The sequence below is a fragment of the Cnephaeus nilssonii genome, assembly GCF_951640355.1.
Source record: "Cnephaeus nilssonii genome assembly, chromosome: 2".
Taxonomy (NCBI): domain Eukaryota; kingdom Metazoa; phylum Chordata; class Mammalia; order Chiroptera; family Vespertilionidae; genus Cnephaeus; species Cnephaeus nilssonii.
The window spans coordinates 36,309,648-36,336,572 of NC_137073.1; the positions used below are offsets into that span (position 1 = coordinate 36,309,648).

Below are 26,925 nucleotides of genomic sequence, written 5' to 3' on the forward strand. Positions count from 1 at the left end.
AGAGAATGCAAAAATAGGACCTCACACCCTTTCACTTCTCAATCCACTTTTCCTTTAATCAACCAAAGGTAAACTATTCTCACCAAGGTAAATAAGAGCCTCTTTGAGGTAAATCCCATGAACAATTTTCAATCCTTACCTTTTGATTTTTTTTTTCCTTCATCATGGGCCACTCCTTCCTTGCTGAAACCATCTCTTCTCTTGACTTCATAATATCAGATCCTTCAATTCAGATGTGAGTAACTTGAAAAATGAGGTCCACCCGAATCCATTTTGCTGGTGAGGGTGGTCACAGAGGCACCTAGTTTTATTTTTTCTCTTTAAAAAAATATATTTTTATTAATTTCAGAGAGGAAGGGAGAGGGAAAGAGAGATGGAAACATCAATGATAAGAGAGAATCATTGAAAGGTTGCCTCCTGCATGCCCCATACTGGGGATCAATCCTGAAACCTGGGCATATGCCCTTGACTGGAATCAACCTGGGACACTTCTATCCACTGAGCCAAACCGGCTAGGACGGTACCTAGTTTTCAATGATGGTTGCAAGAGCAGGCTCCTGGCATAGAAATGGCATCCTTGGTACAGTGTAAACCATAGAGGGATTTCTCTTGCTACTCAGCTGGACATCAGTGGTGCTGATGGCATAAAGTACAGTTCCTGGAAGCTTAGCATTCGGGCCTGCTTCTCCAGTCTCCCAGCAATATGTGGGCTTCTCAGGATCCTTTTATTAATGCCCCTTACCCTTTAATCAGCCAGAATTGGCTTCCATTTCTTGAAAGAACTTGGATTAATCAGAGTATGTGATTATGTGCCTGGTAATCACAGGTTCATATGTTAGATGCTATAATAGAAGTGAGCTATGAGAATGTACAAGACAGACATGTAACTCAGCCTTTGTGGTCTAGAGAAGAATTCCACAAAGATACCTGAGTTGAGTTTGAGAAGAAGATTGTGGATTATCTAGGCACAGAGTCTCAGAAGGGCACTCCAGCCTGAGAAACAGTTATGCTCAAAACTACACAATATTTTCAAGTTGGGAGTGGGCTGAGGCAAGAGGTCAGATAGCAGAGCTGACCAAGAAGCTCCCTGAGGACTTTATAGACCATGCTCAAAATTGTTTCCTGGACTAGTAGCAGGGCTAGAGCCCAGGCCTTTCAATGTATACTCTGAGGATAAGGTAGATGCCTGAAACCACCTGGATATGGTTTTAGGTGAGTACTTATTTTGTATTTGGCACCCAGCCTTGCCTGAACACTCAGGGAAGAGTGAGCTGAAAGTGACCATCGCCTGTCATGGAACCTGCTGACCTGAAAAGAAGCCAGCATGTTGGATCCTTACCTTGCAATCTCCTGAGCCTGACTCCCTTCCCTTAGCCCTTGCAACTCTGATCCTACTCAGCCAAACTCCCATTCCCCTCAGGGACCTTGTTATCTCAAGTTCTCCCCAAAACAACTCAACTCCCTTCCCTGTGTCTTCTATGGTGTAGTTAACAGGGAGTTGACAAAGTTTTGTCTTACAATACTGGGAAAGAAAACATTTTGTATCCTTTAGCTTTGACCTTGCTGCTAGAAAACTTAAGGCTAAATTTACTGCTCACATGGTAAGTGGGAAGAGGAAGTTATTATTCTTTGTCTGGGGGTTTGGACCAAACTGTTCTACAATGATTAAGCTCCTCTTGCCTACAGCCTTATTCCCACATTTCGTCTTTGCTGTTGTGTTCTCTAAGTTTATTCTGCTAAGAAGTGTGGTTCTCTCTTTCTTGCTGCAGCTGTCCTTTTCCCACATTTGACCTCATTCTGGGCACTTGAGTGGCCACATCACCCATGTGTTTGCAGGTGCCATCAGCAGGATGTTACCCTGTGAACTGCTATGAAGAGAAGAATCAAGACTTTATAGAGGAATGAGAGAAAGAAAAGGAAGTGTTGAGAAGTATCCTGCGATGAGGTAAGAGGGCTTAGTTTTCAGGAAGAAAATGAGAGCAAGAGAAGAGGACAAAAGGGTGGATGCAGGTTTAGGAAATAGGGCATTTAGTGTAAATATCAGGCAACCAGTATTGATTAAAGTCACAGTCTGGCCCTAGCCGGCTCAGTGGATAAAGTGTCGACCTCTGGACTGAAGGGTCACAGGTTTGATTCTGGTCAAGGGCATATGCCTGGGTTGCGGGCTCGAACCCCAGTAGGGGGCGTGCAGGAGGCAGCCCATCAAGGATTCTCTCTCATCATTGATGTTTCTATCTCTCTTCCTCTCCCTTCCTCTCTGAACTCAATAAAATACCTTTTAAAAAAGAAAGAATATCCTACTCCTAAGTAAAAAACAACAAAACTTTAAAAATATAATAAAAATAAGGTCACAATCTGGACAAATTACTGTTCTTAATGTTGTGTGGAATACAAATAAGGGCACAAGACATGGGGTCTGGCTTTGAGAAAGAGATGTGTGCAGGGCTTAACAAATAGAATGTTGAGTATGAGACAGCATCTGAGTGGTAGGAAGGTAGGAGACTCAGGCACTTATAAAAAAAACAATATTGGATAGGACTTCAAGGAGGAAAAAGTGGTCAACAGTTTAAATACTGCTGAGAACTTGAGCAATATAATGAAGAAAGAGACCTCAGAGATGACAATTAGCACAGGAAATCTTGGAGGAGAACTGGGAGTAGATTTGTGGTTGGGAGGGGATGAAATGAATCTTTTCTTTTGAGAATATTTGGAGTATCTCTAGGATAGGATATTGGATGTCCACCTTCCAAAAGCCAGTAACCAAGGTCCAAATGGGCAGATCCAGGGATGAGGGCTAAGGTATCTTGGATCGCAGTGCTATACCAATAGGCCCAACACTGACCCTGTGGTTCTGTAGCCCAATTCATGCTTTCCCTGAATGTTCATTTTCATTCATGAACTGGGCCACAGGAGAGAGGGAGATGACACTGGGCAGTGGCAGGGACCCCAGCCACTATGGTGCCCACTTCCCTTTTTGCCTATATGGACCACTGCCTGATGCAAGGTAATCATCTAGATGGCCCTGAATACATTGTTGGTTGGGGAATCATGTACATTGATTGCCACCCAAATTCCAAAAGTAAGTTCAAGTGTATATACAGTAGTAACTTATTCATCCGTCAGCTGAACAAACTTCCCCGAGGAGGCTTTGCTGGCATCCCTTTGGGATTTTGAGTTATGATGTAACTCTGCCTGGTGCATCTTTTATAATTAGGTTGATTCCTCTTCTTGGTCTTCTCTAGCTGAAGTGTCTGCGTAGGGCCTAAGGCTGTGTTGGAGAATATATGAATCCTGTAACCTAGTCCCAGGAGTGAAAAGGATCAACTGAGTGGTAGGATGACTGGGTTTCTAAGGAAGAATGGTCTGGATTCCTGGGTTTTCCATCAACCCCAAGAAATAAATGCTGCAGAGGACATAAGTACCTTACTAAATGATGGGGAGGAATAAAAGCGTAGGCAGCAGCTGCTTTATGAAGTCAGAGAAGAGATTGCTGTCTCTGCCCTAAGTTAAGTTCTCTTATTATTATTTGCCTTTGGTTTAAGATGTTGAATAAACATGATGTGGTATTCATGCTGGAAGCAGATGCCTAAGAGTGTAGGGTGACTGGATTTATTAGAGCAGTGTTGGTGGCTTTTATTTTATTGTTAAAATATATTTTTTTATTGATTTCAGAGAGGAAGGAAGAGGGAGAGAGAGATAGAAGCATCAATGATGAGAGAGAATCCTTGATCAGTTGCCTCCTGTATGCCCCCCACTGGGGATCAAGCTCACTACCCGGGCATGTGACCTGACTGGGAATCAAACCTTGACTTCCTAGTTCATAGGTCCACACTCAACCACTGAGCCATGCCAGCCGGACTGTTGGTGGCTTTTAGATTTTTTTAAAAATATATTTTATTGATTTTTTACAGAGAGGAAGGGAGAGGGATAGAGAGCTAGAAACATCGATGAGAGAGAATCATCGATCAGCTGCCTCCTGCACACCCCCTACCAGGGATGTGCCCGCAGCCAATGTACATGCCCTTGACCGGAATCGAACCTGGGACCTTTCAGTCCGCAGACCGACGCTCTATCCATTGAGCCAAACCGGTTTCGGCAAGGCTTTTAGATTTTAAGGATGTCTGTACAACACTATAGATACAAGGAAGTAAGGGTGAAATTTCTAGGTGCTTAAATAGAGGTGAGAGGGGTGAGAAGGTAGGTGGAATTGGAGGCTAAGATCCCACCAACAGTGTTTCAAGAAAAGAAATAGCCCTGCCTGCAATCCCCAGTAGGGGGCGTGCGGGAGGCAGCTGATCAATGATTCTCTCCCATCATTGATGTTTCTCTCCCTCTCCCTTCCTTTCTGAAATAAAAAATAATAATAAAAATGTATTTTTTAAAAAGAAGAAATAAAATGGGAGTGTATCTGGAGTTTGCTAATAGCAGTTGGGGAATGGAATCTCTTTCATACATTTATTCCTGTCTTCCATCCTCATTTGGGTGGAACTTAAACATGGTCACCAGCCACCAAATTTGCCCAGGTGGCCTGTGTTGCTACTATACTATATTCCTGCTGTTGTTACTGCTTCACACTTTTATGGTGCCTCATAATTTAAAAAACAAAAACAAAAAACGTTGTATTGATTTTTAGAGAGTGAGGAAAGGAGAGGGAGAAAGATAAAAACATTGGTTGGCTGCCTCCTACACACCCCCTACCAAGGATTGAGCCTGCAACCTGGGCATGTGCCCTGACTGGGAATTGAACCGGCAACCTCTTGGTGCATGGGACAAGATTCAACCAACTGAGCCACACTGGCCAGTGTGGGGGGCCTCATAATTTTAATTACACTTGCATATCACATCTTACTCAATCCCTGCACGGATGCTATTGGAGACAATAATAAGGAAAAGTACATTGATACTGGTGACACGCTCATTTGCTATACTGTCCCCTGGCCCAGGGCTCTCTGCTGCTCTAGAGTAGAGAACAGGCAGAAGTTAATGCAGAGGGTCAAAAGCAGTTTCGGTTTATCCTCAGCTTGACAGTCCCCCAAACTCACTGGCCAGGCTGTCACTGAGTCAAGTGGCATTAGCTCTTTGCCACTCCCAGGATTCATGCTGGACAGTGGAAAGCCTGCTTCTCAAGCTCCAAGCCAGGTTTCCAGGGAACACATACATCTCTCTCTGACTTTAGACAACCGGAAAAAGCCCCCAAGCCTCTGTGCCCCATATTAGGAGTCCTCTGGGCCCTTCCTGGGATTTGCTCCTGGGCCACCTGGTCCTTCTTCAGTCTTGTTCTACTTAAACATGTCACCAGCCACCAAAGCATTCCTAGGAGTATGCCTGTCTTTGCCCCCATGTAATCCTGCCCTTCTCTGAGGTCCAGCCTCAAAGGAGGAGGAAGATAATTTCTCCATAAAAGTATACTTTTAGTTTGGGAGAGGTTGGGTGTGGTAAACACAGTCCCTTCTTCTCAGTGAGATGTCCACCAAGACCAGATACTCCTGATTGTACTCCGTTGTCTATTCACATTTTTTGCAATGATCGCGTATAAATTAGGGCTCGTTTCTTCCAACTTATTTCACATTTATTATACTTTATTTCTCTTTCCCTGCTTTCCAATGAATGAATCAATTTTTTTCTGATGATTTGAACATTTTACATTCTATTTTAGTCTTTTTTTTAATTTATTTTTTTTATTGTTGACAGTATTACAGATTTCCCCCACTTACCCCACTTTGCCCCCTCCATCCAGCCTCCACCCCACCCCAGGCCTTTGCCACACTATTGTCTGTGTCCATGGGCTATACATATAGTATATGAATATGTTTTTTGGTTAATCTCTTCCCATTCCTCCAATCTGCTCCCCTCTGAGATCTGTCAGACTGTTCCTTGCATTCTTGCCTTTGGACCTATTTTGTTTGTCAGTTTATTTTGTTATTGTGTTCCACATATAAGTGAGGTCATGTGATATTGGTCTTTCTCTGACTGGCTTATTTTGCTTAGCATAATAGTATCCAGGTCCATCTATGTAAGAGATCCTTCTTTTTATCACAGCATAGTATTCCATTATGTAAATGTACTACAGCTTTTTTATCCACTAATCTACTTATAGGCACTTGGGCTGTTTCCAGATCTTAGCTATTGTAAATAACGCTGCTCTCTCTGATCATAGGGATGCATACATTACTTCTGATTGGTGTTTCGGGGTTCCTAGATATAGTCCCAGAAGTGGGGTCACTGGGTCAAAAGGCATTCCATTTTTAATTTTTTGAGAAAACTCGATACTGTTTCCACAGTGGCTGCACCAGTCTGCATTCCTACCAGCAGTGTAGTAGGGTTCCCTTTTCTCTACGTCTTCGCCAGCACTTGCTCTTTGTTGATTTATTGATGGTAGCCATACTACATTGTCATTTTAATTTGCATCGCTCTGATGATTAGTGACTTTGAGCATTCTTTCATATGTCTATTAGCCATCTGTACATCCTCTTTGGAGAAGTGTCTATTCAGGTTCTTTGCCCATTTTTTATTGGATTTGTTTGTCTTCATGGTGTTGAGTTGTATACATTCTTTATATATTTTGGAAATTAACCTCTTATCAGATGTATCATTGGCAAATATGTTCTCGCATACAGTGGGTCACTTTTCATTTTGTTGATGATTTCTTTTGCTGTGCAGAAACCCATTTGTTTATTTTTTCCTTTGTTTCTCTTGCCCTATGATGTATTGGTGAAAATGCTGATGTGTGAGATGTCTGAGATTTTACTGACTATGTTTTCTTCTAGGATTTTTATGATTTTTGCAACTTACATTTAAGTCTTTTATCCCTTTTAAGTTTATTCTTGTGTATGGTGTAAGTTGGTGGTCTAGTTTCTTTCTTTACTCTTTCTTTCTTTCTTTCTTTCTTTCTTTCTTTCTTTCTTTCTTTCTTTCTTTCTTTCTTTCTTTCTCTCTCTCTCTCTCTCTTTTTTTTTTATGTACCTGTCCAATTTTCTGAACACCATTTGTTGAAGAGACTGTCTTTACTCAATTGTATGCTCTTGCCTCCTTTGTCAAATATTAATTGACCATAATGGCATAGGTTGATTTCTGGGGTCTCTATTTGCTATAATTGACCTATGTGCCTGTTCTTGTGCCAGTACTGGGCTGGGGGGTTTTGTTTTTTGGTGTGGGTTTCTTTTTGTTGTTAATCTTCACCCAAGGATATTTTTTCCATTGATTTTTTTTTTTTTTAAGAGAGAGGGGTAAAGATAGAGAGAGAGAAACATTGATGTGAGGGGGGCACATCTATTGGTTGCCTTCACACAGTCCCGACCTGACCAGGGATCAAGCCTGCAACCAAGGTACGCACCCCTGACCAGAATCAAACCTGAGACCCTTCAGTCCATGGGCCAACACTCTAACCACTAAACCAAACTGGCTAGGGCCAGCTGTTTTGATTACAATGGCTTTGTAGTATATTTTGGTATCTGATAATGCAATCCTTCCAACTTTTTTCTTCTTTTTCAAGATTGCTGAGGCTATTCAGGGCCTTTTTTTGGTTCCATGCAAATTTTTGAAATATTTGTTCTGTGAAATATGGCATTGGTATTTTAATAGAGTCTATGGATTGCTTTGAGTAGTATGGACATTTTAATGATGTTAATTCTTCTAATCCATGAACACAGCATATGATTCCACTTGTTTGTATCTCCCTCTATTTCTTTTTTCAATATCCTATATATTTTTTTTTAGTACAGGTCTTTTACCTCCTTGGTTAAGTTTATTACTAGATATCTTATTTTTTTATTGCAATAGTAAATGAGATAATTTTTTTAGTTTCTCTTTCTGAGAGTTCGTTATTACTGTATAAAAACATCGATTTCTAGATATAAATTTTGTATCCTACTACCTTGCCAAATTCATTTATTAAATCTAATAGTTTTGGGTGGAGTCTGTAAGCTTTTATATGTACATATCATCTGTGAATAATGACAGTTTTACTTCCTCCTTTCCAATTTGGATGCCTTTTATTTTTTCTTCTTGTCTGTTTGCTGTGGCTAGGACTTCCAGTACTATGCTGAATAAGAGTGGTAAAAGTGGACATCTCTGTCTTGTTCCTAATCTTAAGGGAAATGCTTTTAGTTTTTGTCCATTGAGTATGATGTTGTCTGCAGGTTTGTCATATATGGTCTTTATTATGTTGAGGGATGATCCCTCTATTCCAACTTTGCTGAGAATTTTTTTAAAAACAGAAGCTGGATTTTGTCCACTGCTTTCCCTGTGTCTATTGATATGATCATATAATTTTTATCCTTTTTGTTTATGGTATATATCACATTTATTGATTTGCAAATATTGTACCAACCTTGCATCCCTGGAATAAATCCCACTTGGTCATGGTGTATGATCTTTTTATTTTTGCTGGATCTGATTTGCTAATATTTTGTTGAGGATTTTAGCATCTATGTTCATCAGGGATATTGGCCTATAATTTTCTTTCTTTATAGAGTATCTGTTTTTGGAATTAGGATAATGTTGGCCTTGTAAAAAGAGCTTGGAAGTCTTCCTTCCTCTTGATTTTTTGGGATAGTTTGAGGAGGCTCTATTTTTAGTCTTATGTTTACCTCCCCTGTTTCCTTAAGTCTATCAATATCTGTATATTCACTCCTGATCAATACAAATACTATCACATCCCTTAATCTTACCCCATGCACCACCTCCATTATGTTGATACTGTCCAGAAGTTAGTTATAAGTTATATGAATACACATATTTTCCTTCTCTAATTTTTGTTTTTCCTTATTTTTATTGAGATATAATTTATATATAGTAAAATTCACAGATCTTAATTGTGTAATTCATTTGGACAAATGTAATATCCATATAATCACCACCCAATTCAAGATAAAGAACATTACAGAACACTATAAATTTTCTTTATGCACCCTTCCAGTCAACTCCTTTCACTACAGCCAACTGCTATTCTGATTTCTATCATCATAGATTAGTTTGTTGGTTCTAGAATTCTTATTAAAAGAACTAGAGGCCCGGTGCATGAAAATTCAGGGGGGGGGGTCCCTCAGTCCGGCCTGCCTCTCACAGTCTAGGAGCCCTCAGGGATGGGAGGCTACCTGGCAATCAGGGGAAGGTGGTGCCCCATCACACCTCTGCTACTGCCACTGCCAGCAGCACAAGCCTCCTGAGCCCTGGGCAGCTGGGCAGCCTACACCCGAGGCTTGCCTGGGCCTTGGGCCGGCCCTAGGCAGCTTGGCAGCCAATGCCTAAGGCTTGCCTGCACCTCAGGCGTCGGCTGGGCAGCCACCATCTGAGGCTTGCCTGAGCCTCAAGCATTAGCTGGGCAGCTGCCATCTGAGGCTTGCCTGCACCTCGGGCCAGTTCTGGATGGCTGGGGGGCTGTGGGGACTGGGGGACTCCAGAGGCAGGCATGTGGAGCTGCCAGACCCACCTGGGGGCAGGCCCGGCTGTGCCGCACACCTGTGGGGTAGAGGGGACTGGGCGCCACCATCTTGTGGCTGTGGGCGCCACTATCTTTGACAGTCAATTAGCCTATTCCCTCCTTATTGGCTATGGTTGCCGCCATCTTTGTGAGGGTGTGATGGTCAATTAGCATATTCCTTCTTTATTAGATAGGCTCATATAATATGTACCTTTTGTGTTTGTTGTTGTTGTTGCATTTGTCAGTTGTTTTATTTTATTTTAAATATTTTTTTTATTGATTTTAGAGACAGAGGAAGGAGAGGGAGAGAGAGACAGAAACATCAATGAGAGAGAAACAAGGCTTCCTTCTTCATGCCCCTCACCAGGGATCCAGCCTGTATGTGCCCTGGGCATGTGACCTGACCGGGAATCAAACCAACGACCTCTCAGAGTCTGGGGTAATATTTAATCAACTGAGTCACATAGGCCAAGCACTTGTTTTATTTTATTGCTGAGTGCTATTTATTTTATGAATATATCAAAACTTGCTTATCTATTTTTCCATTGGTGGATATTTACTTTTTTCATTTGGGGAATATCATGAATATGGCAGCTATCAACATTCTCACATAAGATTTTTGTGGACATGATTAGAATTGCTGGATCATAATTGCTCCAAGGGTGTGCTGCAACTTCTCCACTGGCTACCTGAACTTCTACAAAAGCCTTCTCATCCATGGGTGATTAGCAGAGTTGGTGTTCTTTGAGTAGGTAAATGGTGGGAAACTCTTATTTCATCATGTTTATGATGTCACTCCTCCTGGTTTTACACTTTTATCTACCTAGTGTCTCGGTCACATACCAGATGTCTAGCAAACAACTCCAGGCTTCCACAGACCTTTTTATCAAGCAGTTCAAGTTGCACAAGATTGTGATTGTGGGATCAGTCATTGCAATTTGGGTAAGTATGCCTCTTTCCACTTGTCTCTGTCCATCCATAGAGCATGAACCAGTTACTTTCTAGGCAAAAGAGGCCAAGGGAAGCTCTCCATTTCGACATTCCATTTTCCTGTTTCTAATACAAGAACAGAAGTGTCATAGAGGGACTAGTTCGTAGCGAGAGAATGAGCACATAGTATCAGGTAGAAGCAGCTGTAAGAGTATCCAAAACACTAGCCCAAAAGAGTTATTAGAGGGGAAAGTGGAAACCTAAGCTATCTATGCTTTCTATATCCCTAAATTGTTATATTTCTGTTCCAATTCTCCTGGCTTCTTTCCAGTTCTTAAAACTAAGAAGGCCACTATTACCTCCATACCTTGTCTAAGGATACCCTGTTCCCTCTTCCTACCTGGTGCACATGTAAAAGTTTCCTTTTCCTCTTGGTTCTGCTTTTTAAAAAAGTTGAATTCTTAAAAAAAAAAAAAAGAAAGAAAGAAAGAAAGAAAGAAAGAAAGAAAGAAAGAAAGAAAGAAAAGAAGAAGAAGGAGGAGGGGGGGGGGGGGGAGAAGAAGCTTTACCAGGAATAACTAGGGGAAACAAGCAAAAGAAAACTCAAATATATAAATCTATGTGTTTACAAAGGAAAACCATTTGAACAAAGGACAAAACATCCTTTTTTATTTTTAGTCCAACTCAGGTCTGTATCAGAGAACAGGAAATAGGAATTCGTAGAGAAGTGCTATATCAGAGTTTATATCTTAAGAGAAAGAGGAAAAGATTACCCCAAGATATGACTGACTTTTCCTGATATGACTATAGACCAATAAGTTTTTGGGCCACCCTGTCCTCTTGTATCCCAGAACCTCTTCACTTTCTCCCATCAATCAGGCAGTTCCATACTAAGGAAATTCAGTTCCTTCATCTACTTATATATATTGAAATCCAGGCCTAACCTGGTTATGGTCACTAATATTTTTCTCCTTAACAAATTAATTCCTCTCTCTCTCTTCCAAGACCTTGGGAAGGATGCTAACACTGTCATGTGTTTTTGTGAAATTTACATAGTGAAATATTTTAATCTCAACCTGGTAAGGTCATGAATCTTTCTAATACAGCTTCCTTCATGTCAGGTGATGTTGGAGTAGTCAGAGGCTTTTTTTTTTTTTTTTTTTTTTTGTCCATTAAGGTAAGTTTGAATTGAGGAACATTTAGTTTTTATTTAATGTGATTTTCGGTCATTCCTGCATATAGTTAAGTTATAGCTAAAAGTCTTGGAATAGGAATGTCTTCCAGAAACACTTCTATCCCACTTTGTGCCAACTCAGCATCATGACACAAAGAAAGAGCCAGAGATCCTATCATGATATGAGTGTTTCCTATAACACTCAGCACCAGAATTATGTGGGGAGTGGAAGAGAAACGAGGTTTGAAATGGCCTTTCCTTTCTCTTTTTAAAAAAAAATATTTTATTGATTTTTTACAGAGAGGGAGGGAGAGGAATATAGAGTTAGAAACATCGATCAGCTGCCTCCTGCACACTTCCTACTGGGGATGTGCCCGCAACTAAGGTACATGCCCTTGACTGAAATCGAACCTGGGACCTTTCAGTCTGCAGGCCGATGCTCTATCCACTGAGCCAAACCAGTTAGGGCTGGCCTTTCTTATTGCAAGATGCTTGATGCATCTGCAGGCACTGTAACCACATCCAAGGTGGAAATAAAATAGGGCAGCAAGCTGGTCCGTTTTATTAGGTGAGTGGAAGCTGTCCCCAATACCTCTCTCCAGATCTCTCCTCATATCTTATTAACCAGAACTGGGAAACTTTCAAGAAAATTGAAAAAAATGTGGAATGTGAATGTCATTATTGGCTTGGACCAATAATAATGTATTGCATGATGATAATATATCACATTTGGCTTTATTCTACCCCAAATAAAAATGGGATATTGGATAGGCAACCAACAGTGTCAGTCAGAAACACGTTCCCCAACTCTAGACATTTGGAAACCTGCCTTTAGGAGAGCTGGATCTGCACAAGAGACACACATATGCAGAATCACTGTCTCACGTATGCAGGTCCTAAGAGTTCAGAGATGGGGGAAGAGAGAAAAGAAGCAAGAAGGGCCTCCATGGCCAATAGGACTCTTATATCATCACCACACAAGACTCACACCCACTTGATTTAGAAAATGATGGTAAATTCTCATTCTTCTGAGCAGCAAACCAGAAAACAAAGTTCCTAGAGCCATGTACGTAATATAATCCAACCTCTGGTTTTGCCAAAGACCAGAGCTGAGCTTCAGAGGTATCTGAAGATAAGTCAATAAGCAAAGAAGAGGAAAGTGTCTTGGTTTCAGCCTCACCAGACTACTGGTTGCTCTGCATAGGTTGTCCAAAGTCCACAACTTATGAACTCAAATTTTATTTATTTATTTTTTTTAAATTTCTTTATTGATTAAGGTGTCACATATTTGTCCTCATCCCCCCATTCCCATCCCACACCCCTCCCCATGGATGCCCCAACCCCCTGTTGAACTTAACCATTGGTTAGGCTCTTATGCATGCACACAAGACCTTTGGTTGATCTCTCCCCCCTCCCCCCACCCTCCCCTATCCTCCTTCTGAGGCCCGATAGTCCGATCGGTGCCTCCTTGTTTCTGGTTCTGTTCTTGTTCATCAGTCCATGTTGTTCATCATTTCCCCTAGATGAGCGAAATCATGTGTCACTAGAGATGTACTTATAAGAATTGAGTGTGCGACGGGCAATAATAGTTATGCTGACAGGCAAAAAATCAGTCTGTAGTGTGTTTCTTTCTGGACCAACAGTTCTTTTGAGACCCAATATCAATGTCCACCAGTTCCTTATGAGTACATGTCGGCACTGACCCCTCAGCTCTGGATGGTGGACAAATGGTGATAATGCAGGTCCGACTCCCTCTGGTTTGGTCTCGGCCGGACCCAGGGGGGGCACGGCTTCACCCGGACACGGGACCCAGGCTCACCCGGATCCAGGGGCCCGCGGCCTCACCCGGACCCGGGGCCCAGGCTCACCCGGATCCAGGGGCCCGCGGCCTCACCCGGACCCGGGGCCCAGGCTCACCCGGATCCAGGGGCCCGCGGCCTCACCCGGACCCGGGGCCCAGGCTCACCCGGATCCAGGGGCCCGCGGCCTCACCCGGACCCGGGGCCCAGGCTCACCCGGATCCAGGGGCCCGCGGCCTCACCCGGACCCGGGGCCCAGGCTCACCCGGATCCAGGGGCCCGCGGCCTCACCCGGACCCGGGGCCCAGGCTCACCCGGATCCAGGGGCCCGCGGCCTCACCCGGACCCGGGGCCCAGGCTCACCCTATGAACTCAAATTTTATTGGGAAACTTCTCCCGCTGTGAGTGATTGTGTCCTGTGCGTACAATAGCAGCAGGGGAAATCCACCTCTGCATGTTGCTTCCTCTTGCAGAGGATGCGGTTTGGGCTATCTCTTTCCTTTTGAAAAATGTGAAAATCTGCAATAACGAATTTTAAAAGCATGTGAAAATGTGCAGTAACAGATCCTCATCATCAGCTCTTACTTAAAGGGCCCATCTTCCCCCTATCATGTATGTTTAAAACGTCTTAATTTCCTGTTCCCTGCTCAGTTCCATGGTCCTGATATTCAATTGCTGCATAAACTGTGGGTTCTGCAAGTGGCACAATGGAACAAAATCCATCACCATATCTTTGTCTTCTGTGCTCTGTGTCAAGGCTGTGGCCACTGCTTCTTGCATGGAAATTGCTTTGTCCCATGAAACATGCCTCCTGGGGGGTAGGTTCTCTCTCAGCCCGTGTTGGTTTCATCTTCAGCAGATTCCTGAACTACATTTGGTGGCTCTGAAGCTTTTGCCTCATTCTAGAAATATTCTCCTATTCTTCCCTGCTAACCCAAACCTGTACCCAGTAAGGAAAGGGGGGAAGACTGTATGTCCAGACTCCACTACAGGCAAGAGTGGTCAATGAAACATAAACAAAAGTTGCAGTGTGGGACTTTTAAAGCTGTTTTGGTGCTATATCATTCCTCCTTCCTGCTGATCCCAAAGTAAATACGATGGCTGGCGCTCCGGCAGCCTTCTTGGGACCATGAGAGAACTGTCAAGAAATCACACAGACCTTGCCCTTACATCCTTAAGACACTGAACTAAGGCCACCAATTATCTATTTCCCGACAGTTATTGTGAGAAAAATAAACCTTTCTCTGTTTATGCTACTGAAGGTACTGTCTGTTACTACCAGCCAAAAGCAATTCCTAACTAACACATTTGCCTTTCTCCTATTTTTGCATTTTTCGGTATTTGAGTAACCTGTGTTACTCAATATCGGCAAAAATATTTCAGTGTCACATCATTCTTTGTAGAAGAGGGTTTGTTTCTGGCATGATATTTCTCTCCATTGTTCCCTAGTCACTTCAGAAGGTTTCAACTACGCTTTTAATATTTTCACATGCTTTTTAAATTAGTGTATTTTCCTCTCCTTCATTATGGCCTTTATATGTCACCTTTTTCTTTGCATTCCTTTTTTTTTTTTTTTTACCAACCCTTATCTATCCCTAGAAAGATGAGCCCCCTCAACCTGACCTAAGGTGGAGGTGATATACTTTTTTTTTTTTAATATATTTTATTGATTTTTTACAGAGAGGAAGAGAGAGGGATAGAGAGTTAGAAACATCGATGATAGAGAGACATCGATCAGCTGCCTCTTGCACACCCCCTCCTGGGGATGTGCCCGCAACCAAGGTACATGCCCTTGACCGGAATCGAACCTGGGACCTTTCAGTCCGCAGGCCGACGCTCTATCCACTGAGCCAGACCGGTTTCGGCTATACTTTGAAATACAACACAAACAAACCCCTATGCTCTCTTGTCTTGGTAATCTAACTCTAGCTTTAGGAACAGATCTTTAGATCAAAGTCAATAGCAGATGCCCAGTTTTTCCTTGCTGAAGCCCAGGCAGCTAAAATATAGCTTCAAGACGGCAGCTATAAATCACGATGTGCCTGCAGGGACCAGAAGCCTGTGCTTACTAAAAAACATGCAAGCAGTTTAGGGAGGACCTAGTTGGAGTATAAACTTGAAAAATTAATTCTTCCCATTGTTGCCATCAACTGTCTGTTGAATGCTATCCTTTCCTTGAGCTTCCTTAACCACATCTCAGTCTAATTCCATAAATTTTAAGTCAATTTCAGTTCTTATATCAGCCGAGTTTGTTTGTCTAAGACTCAGTGCTATTTACTTGCAACTTCAACCTTATGTCCTATTTCTCCCTCCATCCCCTCTTGCCAAGTCCAGCTGGACCCCGTCTGGTGGCAGTGGAATGTGGGTGTCAGAGGCTCCAGCTGATTTGAGTTGAGGAGAGAGGCATGCTCTGCTCACACATACCTTTCTCATTCTTCTTCCCTCTGTTTTCCCTTCGCTGTTGGGAAGAAAAATCAAGAGATTGAAAAGTAAACAGGATCCTTCCTGTGACTAACCTGAGTGAAGTGGACATCGCTTCTCGATCACAGTTGCTGACCAGCTCATTGGCTATTGGCTTGAAGAAGGGGCGGTGGCTCCTATAGGTCCTGTGGATAAAGGGCTTAATCCTAAGCCACTCCCAGAGTCATTGGTGGTCTCTTGTGGTTCTCCATCATATCATGTCTCATTCCCCAATTGCATATGTCTCTTAACCACATGGTACATTGGTCTCTGGTCAGACAGTGGCCACCCCAGTTCTCGGTCACAAACTGCACCAGCAACTCCTATGACATGACACAGAAAAATTCAAATTCCAGGGACTTAATTAAGGGCCCCTTGGATAGCTCTCAATACTTTGCATGAAGGAAATATCTCCTTCTGCCCCTTCCCCTCTGTACCAGTTCTTTCTTCCTGATGTACTTCCAAAATATTTTTTTCCTGCTTATGTTGATTTTATGCAGGAAAAATGTAAGGAGAGGTATTTGGGCATCTCTAGTGCCCTGGCCCTTATGAGACCTGGTAATATAAAATGGCCAGGAGTGTGTTTATATAACTCAATATCTATGCTGTGAGGAAATGCTGAGAATGAGGGTCAAGATCCTTGATGCTAAGGTGTAGTCAGAAAGTAAATCAGACGCAGGGTAGATAAATGCTAGAGACCATCAAATGCTGATGGGCCATCTAACTGTATTAACTTCCTTTCCCTGGGAGAAATTGCTAAGCAGTTGTATTATGATTTTGAACCATATGTGTGTTTCCTATGAGGCAAGGCCAACTTAGGTTTGTGCTTACCTGCGACTTGGATTTCTGTTGGGGACTGAAGAGAACTGGAGCCCCAGCCTACTCCCTCCCCAAACCCATTCTATCTGTACATGACTCACCTTTGTGCCCCTGGACCCCTCATGTCCACTCCATTAACTGTTCCTCCTTCTAAGTCCAGGATGGAAATTCTCCCTCTAAGTCCAGGATGGACATGTCTAGTAGAGACAGAGGTTGTGGAAAGAGAAATAGAAGGGGAAGGTGGATTTACTCTGATTTTTAGAGTCCAGAGAGAAAAGATGGACTTTGGGGAGGGCTAGAGATGAAGGATGGGAGTGGGTCCAAGCCTGTACCCCCTCTGGAGGCAGTGGAATGTGTGTGTCAGAGGTAAGCAGGTGATCGGCAGAAGCCAGTAGGGACCAGAAGACAGAGATGTTATTTATTCTCTGGGATTTAGCAAAACTCACAGAAATATGTTTTTAAACATGAGATGGTCTTTGCAGATTGTGTGGTGGTGGCTCAGACAACAGCTTTGGGTCAGAGGCAGCAAAAAGGAAGGCAGATAGGATTCCTGCCTGAGACCCACCAAGCAGAGGAGGACTAAGTTTGGTGAATTGAAAACTTCTTTACAGAAAAAAATATGAAGAGGCAAAAATCACTGACTGGCTCCTCTTTTTCTCCCCACAGATCTTGTATACCAGGGTTTCCTGGCCTGATAGTGCTGTCCCTCTGTCCCCAAGGCCTCGCCCTGCCCACAAATCCTCTGGCTCTCTCCCCCAGGAGTTCTCGGACCTGACCCGCCTTCTGCACTGGCCTCTGACCCCAGAAGATGGTGAGGACCTTTTGGCCTCCACCAGCTCTGAGACCTCCACCTACCACCTGAAGGGTCCTGCTCAGGCCAGCTATGTCCTGGGAGGCTACCTGGAGGCCATCCTTGTTGCCAGAGACCATCGAGGCAGGCCCAAGACCCATGGCGGGGATCTGTTTCGGGCACAGTTGCTGGGTCCTGACTTGAAGGCAGGGGTCCCTGGGAATGTCCAGGATCTGGAGAATGGCACATACCTGCTGTCCTTCCCCCTTTTCTGGTCTGGGCAGGCCCAGGTGCAAGTTCGGCTAATCCACTCCAGTGAGGCAGTTGGGGTTCTTCGAAGAATCTGGAGGGACCAATGGGCCACAGTCGATTTCATGGGCTATTTTCGGGGACCCACAGGATATGAAGAAATTGTGACTTGCAATATTAACCCCCTGTTAACTGGAGAGGAAGAGTCTACCTGTCACTATAGGGATGAAGATTCGGGGGAGCTCTGGTTCTGCGCTCGACCACCCACCCTGCCCTGCGACTCACTGGTGGGACATTCAAGTGGACGTTACTGGAATGTGACCACACCACAAGAGGAGGCCCTGCTGCTGTGGTAAGAAACCCAGCATTCTTGGAAACTGCCCCAACTCCTGAATCCTGGTCCCTATGAGTCTTCTGCCTGAGCCGCTGCCCATATCATTCATCTATTCACTTCTATTATGTACACCTCCTGAGCACCTATTATATGCTCATGCCAAGTGCTGACTACTTATGCATAAGCCTCAGCTTCCCTGCCTTCTACACATTTTCAATGAAGAGATACATGACTTTTTAAAACATGAAGTGTAATAAGTGCTTAACTGTATGCACTGCGTAGTTTGAAGACATGGAGAAAGAGCACCCCATCTGGTCTATGATGGTAAGGGCAGGTGACAATTTAGCTGAAACTTAAAGAGGAACCACAGACCCCTGGCAAAAAAGAAGTGTCCTAATTTCCCCCCCCTTTCCCCCTCCCCCACCCCCACTGATGGTCCCTGCGGGGAGAGATGTAGATTTAGAAGTCACCAGCATGTATGGTCAGAGAGTAGAGAGGATGGATGTGACTTCACTGAGTGAGACAGAAACAGAGGCTGCAGCCTGTAAGCCAAGCAAAAAGAGGCTGAGAATCGACCTCTGTCTCAGGGAGCAAGCCGCCTGGGTGGACAGAGAATGGGATTGAAGGAGAGGAGACCATGAAAACAGACTTGCTCACAGTGAGTCCTACTGGCCTTGAGATCAGAGGCAGGGCTGGTGCTGGAGAGACCCCAGGGATGAGGGAAGCATTTTTTTAAATGGGAGGTCCAGGCATCTTGTCTCCAGTAAAGAGACAGTAGGAGAAGGAGGTAAAAACAGGCTCCCAGAAGATGGGGAAGAGAGGAAGTGGAGGGACACCCCCTCTGAGGGGGAAGAAAGAGAAGAGGCTAGAGCTAGAGGCAGAGATGTTTTGTTTGTTTTTTAATATATTTTATTGATTTTTCACAGAGAGGAAGGGAGAGGGATAGAGAGCTAGAAACATCGATGAGAGAGAGACATCGACCAGCTGCCTCCTGCACCCCCCCGCCCCCACCGGGGGATGTGCCCGCAACCAATGTATATGCCCTTGACCGGAATCGAACCTGGGACCCTCCAGTCCGCAGACCGACGCTCTATCCACTGAGCCAAACCGGTTTTGGCTAGAGGCAGAGATGTTTAGGTGGGAGGACTGACAGGTGAGCTGTCTGGTGCTCCATGACCCCAAAGAGCATGGAAGTTATCACTGGCTGCTGAGAGGATAAAGCACCAAGGCAAGCTGAGCTGGAGACACCCAAGGTGCCAGCTCCACCAGACACCCATCTCTGGAGGCTCTCAGCACTCTTCTTGTCTGGCGAATTCCCACTAACATTTACCTCCTGACAACAATTTAGCACCAGGACCAATTTTCATGCTCCCTTTGGTCAGAAAAGGAGAACCACCTATCTCATTTGCATTAGTCAACTGGAAATAAATCTAAGATTCAATACTGACATCCTAGTCTCAGGATGTCGCTTGGAGGAAAACCCAAGAGTCTCTGGAGTGAGACTGCGAGATTTGAATCCCTTCTCCAACTGTTACTGTTTTCAGCTTGTATTCATGTGATCTCTAGCAAGTTACTTATCCTCTCTGTAACTCTGTTCTCTCATTTGTAAAGAGGATAATAATAATAATACCACTGTCATAGACTTGTGGAAGAAACAAATAAATCAATGTGCAGAAAGGGCTAAGAACTTTTATCATCTGATTTCAGATGCTTGCTTCTCTTGAGTCTTATCCCACCCCCAACTGTGTGCTAGATACCATCCAAAGTCCTGGAGGTCCTGGGGAGAGGAGAACAGGGCAGAATGGCCTCATCCTGCAGGAGCTAACAGTGCACTGATGGAATACAGGCATTAAACAGATAATCACACGTGTGATGAATGTGTAGTGGGCATGAATTTGCAACCCAAGCTCAAGTGTTTTCTTTACATCAACTTTAGTCAAATGTTGAGGACCGCTGCAACAGGGCTGGTGAGGAGTGTTCTCCTTGTCTAGGGTCCTGCCAAGGAACTGACACTTGACCATGAGGGATCTTTCCTTCTTTAGTCAACTGTCCACACTGGTCACTTCAAAGTGTCCATTGTCCAAGCCTATATGGTCTTGAGCTTTACTAGGACAGGCATCTCCAACTGGGTCCAGAGTCCCTGGAATAATCCCACACCTGCTTCCTGATGTTTCTATCTCTCTCTCCCTCTCCCTTCCTCTCTGAAATCAATTTTTAAAAATTAGAAATAATAGGGAGGTGGTGGGTGAAAAGACCAGCGATATTATGGGAAGGACGTGGCATAATTAAGGAAGGGCTCTCTAAATATGTTGGTTTTTGCTGTATACGATTAAAGGGATCACTGCAGGATTTTGAGCAGAAGATGGACTTGATGTGATTTACATTTTTAAAGAGTTTCTTGGCTCACTGTGTTGAGAATGGACTGCAGAAGGTTAAGGGAGAAGCAAGGAAAACAAAAGGTAGGAGGCCTTGACCTCAGGTTGCAGTGGTGGAGGTGTCTAAAGTGATTCACTTCTAGGTATATTGTGAAGGCAGCACCCATAGGATTTCCTGAGAGATACAACGTGGGATGTACTAAAAAGTGAGAACTTTCAGATGGCTACAGGGTTTGGGGCCTGCTCACCTGGAATGACAGAGTTGCCATCTGCTGAAGTGGGGAAAACTCTGGTGAGGCAGGTGGTCACATGTATCAGACATCAAGTGGAGATATTGAGCAGATGGTCAGATACACAAATCTGGGCTTTGACAGAGAAACTGGGCTGGAGATCTAAATGTGAACGTTAAAGTCAGGAAGCAGAGTGAGACCACCCAGGGAGGGAATCTGATTGAAATACAGGAGTGAGGACTGGAACTCCAATATAAAGAGGTTGAGGAGAAGGGGGCTAGCAAAAGGGGCTACCAGGAGAGGAAGGTGTCCTGACAACCAAGAGGAAAACAAGCCTCAAGGAGGAGGGAGCTACTGCTGGGCTGACAATGGTCGGGAAAGACAAGGGCTGAGAACTGATAATGGATTTTGCCATTTCTGAGAGTGAGTGTGAGAGTGAAAGTCCAACTAGAGTGAGTTCAGTGAGACCGACAGGAGAGTTAAGACTTCTTGTAAAATGCCCCAATCACCTTCACCTATAAGTCATGTTTTTAATGTTCTATATTTTGTGATGCTTTGACATCTTGGGGCCTTGTGGCACTGCCCCTCCCAGGATTAGCTGACTCCTAGAGATATCAAACAACTTGTCTTGAGCACACCTTTGATATGCAACCCACCCCTCCTGCGTCCACACCACTCCTCTTCCTTTTATCAGGCTCTTGCAGCCAGACGCCATCTCCCTGCCTGAAATCCCTCAGGGCCAAGTACCAGACAACTAGAGATTACCTCTATAGCCCAGAGCCCACTGAAATTATTCAAACTATTAATTTCTAAACATACTCAGCTGTTAACCTTTCCTCACCCATTCCTTCCTGAAAAAAAAACGAAAAAAAAAACACACACACACACACAAGACTTTTGCCCACATTTTCTCCTGCTCCTTATGCCTCTTGACCAACCCTGGTGCTTCCCCCGTGTGGCCCTGCATGGTGTATCATGTCCCCACGTCTCAGGATGCTATCACTATTTTTTCCATGGCAATCATCTCCTGATCTATTACCTTACCATATCTAAATAAAACCAAAATACTAGGTACATTTTTTAAAAATATTTTTATTGATTTCAGAGAAGAAGGGAGAAAGAGAGAAATGTCAATGATGAGAGAGAATCATTGATCGGCTGCCTCCTGCATGCTCCCTGCTGGGGATAGAGCCAGGACTTGGGCATATGCCCTGACTGGGAATAGAACCATGATCTCCTGGTTCATAGGTCGATGCTCAATCACTGAGTCACACCGGACTCCTAGGTACATTTTAAAACACATCTGCTTTCCACACTGATGAAATCCTGGGGCCAGGAAATTCAAAAAGCCAGATGCCCTTGACTTTGAGAATTTCCTTTTTTCCAAGAACCCCCATTTCACCTTAGCCCCAAATTCCTTCCTATAACACATTTCCATTAAGGATTCCTTTCTTGTCAATTGGTTTCTCTTCAGGAACGTGACAGACAAGGTCCTCCCTCAGGGTATTTCTCCAATCTGGGTGGCCACGGAGAGCAATAGGAGCCTGGGTAAGTAACACTGGGGCCTACAGAAAGGCAGCGCTTATCCCATGCCTGTAGCTTTAGTTTTCTTCTGTATCCGCTGATTGTTTTGTTTACAAACAATTGCTTACAGTGCTGTCCCCCAAACAACTGTGCCATCCTGGGATCCCGGGGCCAAAGCCTTCTGGCTTCTTCCACCGAGGAGTGTGGCGCTCTCTCTCCTGCTCTGGCCGCTCCTTCTCCACTGTTGACAGCATCCTGGGCTGCCTGGCTGGTCACATCGTCCACATGCTGGGGGACTCCACGCTTCGGCAGTGGTGGGAGTATCTGCGTGACACTGTGCCTTGTGAGTGGCCGTGAGGGGAGAGGGCAGACCTCCTAAGAGAAAGAGAGCAGAACCGAGGCTTTGAGAAGGCATAAAGCATCTACCTGGATTCAGGAGAGTGATACAGAAGGACAGGACACCGGGTTCCCTTAAGGAAGTGATGGGAAACAATGCCCAGATTATGCATAATCTCAATAATTAATCAGAAGCTCACAGGGGTCCTCAAACTTTTTAAACAGGGGGCCAGTTCACTGTCCCTCAGACCGTTGGAGGGCCGGACTATAGTTTAAAAAAAACTATGAACAAATTCCTATGCACACTGCACATATCTTATTTTGAAGTAAAAAAACAAAACGGCAAAAACACCCGCAGGCCATAGTTTGAGGACGCCTGCTTAACAGGAGAGTAGATATGTTTGATGAACCATGAGTAGCCTTGGCCGGAACTAATTAGTTGCTTGGGGGATACTGGAGGAATAGAGTTGGAATTTAAGAAAATAATTGTAGAGAAACCAGGGGGTTTGTGTTGTGACATTTGGGAGACTCCAACTGTTTTTAAGTAGTTTGTGGTTTGTTGGATAGATTGAATTGAAAAAAAAAAGATCAAAGACAAGTTATAAGACAATTGCATGGTCAACATGTGAGGTGATGAGAGGCTAAATTGGTACAAGAAATAGAGTGACAGCAATAAAGGAAGTAGTATGCTGGAAAAATTCACAGTCTTGTTAGCTAATTGGTTCTGCAATGCAGGGAGGTGATCAGATTACTATGGATAACCATAAAATGAACTCAGAATAAAAGTCACTGACATGCTTACTGGATATGGGAGCAAGAGACAGGACTGAGAGAAGATGGCGTATTTATTTTATACCTTTTCATATTGGGTTAAAAAGATGGTGGGGGAGGGGTTTCTGTGGAGCATGCGGATGAGGCATTTGAAGACATGGGATTGGAAGTGCATTTAGATGTCTGAGCTTCAGACAGACTTTTGGTATTTATCCCTCTGAAGACAGGCATTCAAGGAGGTGAGAGTGTCACATAGGGTCTCTGCCTTTCAGGCACAAACTCCATAATATAACGTATCAGGAGTTAAGGGATGTGCTTTATTGGAGAAAGAGGCAACATGAGAGTCTAGGAGAGAAAGAGCATCAGCTCCCAGCCCCGTCCCACACTTGTTTTCCCACTATTCTACAGGGAGTGTGTGGGGCCCACAGGGTGGGTCTGTGCTCTAGTGGAGGAGACCCCGCACATACACACACACAAACACACACACACACACACACACACACACACACACACACACACGCCATAGTTCTTCCTTCTTACCTACAAGCTTCTTGGCACAAGACACATGTGGGCTGCCTTTTGCTCACAGATGTTATAAAACACCTGCTGCCTCCACCTGGAGACCTTGAGGCCGGTGGGATGTCGATTCCTGCTTGAAGGGTTGAAGCTCCCACCGTCCAGGAGGGTCAGTCTAGATGCAGCCCCTCCCTTTAGGAAAAAAAGGGAGCTCTGCTCCCAACTAATTCAATGTCTCATCAACGTTGAGTGACTTCCCAGGATCATTTTGGGACAATTCTGCTCATGGCCGGGTGGAGTGGGTGAGTTTTCTAGCCAAAAGCTGTTTTTAAAGACGAATGGAAGCTCGTGGCAGAGGTTGGGAAAATCAGAGACTGTGCTAGTTGATCTGGCACCTTTCTGTGGACTAGAGAAAGGTGCCCCTCTGTGCCCACACAGCCATGGAGCACACGGTGGGGCAAGCCAGTAGAGACTTCGTGCAAAGAAAATAAGGGCCTTTTCCTGTAGGTGTGTATAGCTGTCTGCCAGGGCACATGACCAAGCAGACAGCCTGTATTTCAGGAGTCTCTGGGCCCCTAGGCTGGCCAGCATTGTGCAAAGACATAAACTGGACAACCCTGAATCTCCAGCCTGTCAAGTCTTTATACAGGGGTGGAACCAGTGAATGAATCTGAGTTGGAGTGCTAGATCTGAAAGGAGACTGTAGAGAGTGACAGCTAAGAAAGGGAAGGGATTCCAAAGGAAAATCAATACACAAAATGCTCAAGGAACTAGGGAGATGAAGGACTGAGAATTGGGTCTTTAGACTTGGTAACTAGGTGGTCACTGACAATATTATAGGTTAAGGAGAGCAAAAGCGGTGGTTGGGCCATCGGATGATAGAGGAAAATGGTGCTAGATTTTTAAACCAGGAAATACAGTCCTGTATTAACCCCTAAGCCTCTTCTCTTGTCCTCCCTACAGCCCTGAAGCCGCTGGATCTACACGCCACGTATCAGACAGGGCCCCTGATGGCCGTAGAGACCACCCGGAACATAGTGCTGCACTGGCGGGCCCACGGCTGGCCCCTGCGCTCCCTCCGAACACCCGTGGCCTCCCTGCACTCTGTGGTCCAGGAGCTGGGGGGCCTGGCTGGGGGCCCCCACACTGTGGTGGTGCTGGGGCTGGGCGCACACTTCACCACCTTCCCTCCATCCATCTTTGTGCAACGACTGGCAGGGATCCGGGCAGCTGTGGCTGCGCTGCTGGCCCGGGAGCCCCACACTCTTGTGGTCATCAAACTGGCCAACACTGGCTACAAGTCCGTGTATGGCAGTGACTGGTTCACCCTCCAGGTGAACCGGCTCCTCCGAGCCGCCTTTGCTGACCTCCGTGTGGCCTTTGTGGATGCCTGGGAAATGACCTCCAGCCTGGCCCTGCCTGACAGCATCCACCCAGTGAGGCTCATTGTCCAAAACGAGGTGCACTTCCTCCTCTCCTTCATCTGTCCCACCTGAGCGCTTCTGCCTTGGGCTGTGTGGTCAGAGAAGCTTGCCTGATGATTAAGCCTGCAAGCCCTGCCTCTCAGCCCATTATTCCCCTTGTCTGACCTTTCTTTTTTTTTTTTTTTAATATATTTTATTGATTTTTTACAGAGAGGAAGGGAGAGGGATAGAGAGTTAGGAACATCGATGAGAGAGAAACATCGATCAGCTGCCTCCTGCACACCTCCTACTGGGGATGTGCATGCAACCAACGTACATACCCTTGACCAGAATTGAACCTGGAACCTTTCAGTCTGCAGGCGGATGCTCTATCCACTGAGACAAACCGGTTAGGGCAAGAAGGTCTTTCTTGGGTTAGTCATTTGATACATTTTCCCAATGATATATTTCTGTTTTTGCTTAAAAAAAATAAATTAAATTAAATAAATTCAAATCCAAAAGAAAAAACAAAACAAAACACTGCATTATAGCAATTTGAAAATTTTTAGCCTCACTGGTGAAATAATGCTAAAGAATAAAGGTGAGATAAATACATACCAGCTTAACTTTCCACTCTCCCTCCCCTCCTTATCAGAGTTATTTTACCTTAATATGGCACAATGTGTCATAGTCACAGCCACATCTTCACAGCTTGGGTCTTAAGAACCTTAACCTGTGTCAGCTTTCAGTTCTTACAGAGTTCTTTCATAAGAACAAAAGAAACCTTTTTGCTATTTATCACAGTTTTTACCTTTCAATTTAAAAGGCGACAATGGGTTCTCTCTCTCCCTCTCTCTCTCTCTCTCTCCAGGGAGCACTCCAGTGCCATTCCCTTCCCTCTCTCCTTCTACCACAGGCATGCATGCCCTAACCCAGTGATGGCGAACCTATGACACGCGTGTCAGCACTGACACGCGTAGCCATTTCTGATGACACGCGGCCGCTGAGGCGGCTGCATGCCGAGGATGAAACATTTGCTGCTCCTGAGGATGAAACATTTGCAAAATAATGTTTTTTCCTCAAAGTGACACACTACCCTAGTTATGTTCAGTTTTTTGGCGAAGTTTGACACACCAAGCTCAAAAGGTTACCCATCACTGACCTAAGCTTATCTTTTGCATAGGCAGCAATCTTGAGTAGGAGGGTCCAAGGCATGAGTCGTTGCATCATGCCTTTTTGAGCTTGCATCATCTTCCCTTGGTAAAGAACCTTCCTTATCTTTTCGTCTCCTAGGTTTGTTTAGGTTTCTATTAGCATATCACAGATGTTGTCGTGACACAGGGTTTAGTTGGATGATTGGTTTGCCCCCTAGCAGTCGCACGTTCTGAGTGAATTTCCCCTCCTCAGGATGGATAAGTTTTCCAAAGACATAGAAAGCAGCGGTGATGAATTTTACTTCGAAAACGAAGAAAAAAGTGAAAAATGTAAGAGTGACGAAAGTGAGTTCTCCGAGGATGCGAGTGGAGATGATGAACAAATCGCTGGTCCTAGTGGAACTACAGAAAGGAAAAAGTCCCTTGCTTTGCCCAAAGATCTGGCTGAAAATACTGACAGTGACATTGAATTCATAAAGGCAAAACGAAGACGCACAATTGTGTATTCGAGTGAGAGTGATGGAGATATAGGTGACATCATTGAGAAATCGGGTATAAGACCCAGTGAAAGTTACGTTTCTAGGGGAAAACAGGAAAAAGAAAAGTGGACACCTACATCTGTGAGTGACAAAGAGCCTAG

The 26,925-nt window shown here is 44.5% G+C and overlaps 1 protein-coding gene across 1 annotated transcript; it reads left to right on the forward strand.

Moving 5' to 3' along the window:
- Positions 1–1,654: 1,654 nt before the first annotated feature.
- LOC307105261 (NXPE family member 3-like) lies at positions 1,655–25,819 on the forward strand. Its single transcript, XM_079780946.1, has 6 exons — positions 1,655–1,945; positions 10,249–10,363; positions 17,270–17,994; positions 22,056–22,129; positions 22,236–22,448; positions 24,692–25,819. Exons 1-6 carry the CDS (start codon positions 1,902–1,904, stop codon positions 25,222–25,224), a joined length of 1,704 nt encoding a protein of 567 aa, XP_079637072.1. The 5' UTR covers positions 1,655–1,901; the 3' UTR covers positions 25,225–25,819.
- Positions 25,820–26,925: the final 1,106 nt, after the last annotated feature.

Coding starts and splice junctions, on each gene's coding strand:
- LOC307105261 (XM_079780946.1), top strand. CDS start 1,902: ATGAGAGAAAGAAAAGGAAGTGTTGAGAAGTATCCTGCGATGAG. Junction 10,364..17,269: donor GATCAGTCATTGCAATTTGG/GTAAGTATGCCT, acceptor TTCTCCCCACAG/ATCTTGTATACCAGGGTTTC. Junction 22,130..22,235: donor GGAGAGCAATAGGAGCCTGG/GTAAGTAACACT, acceptor AATTGCTTACAG/TGCTGTCCCCCAAACAACTG.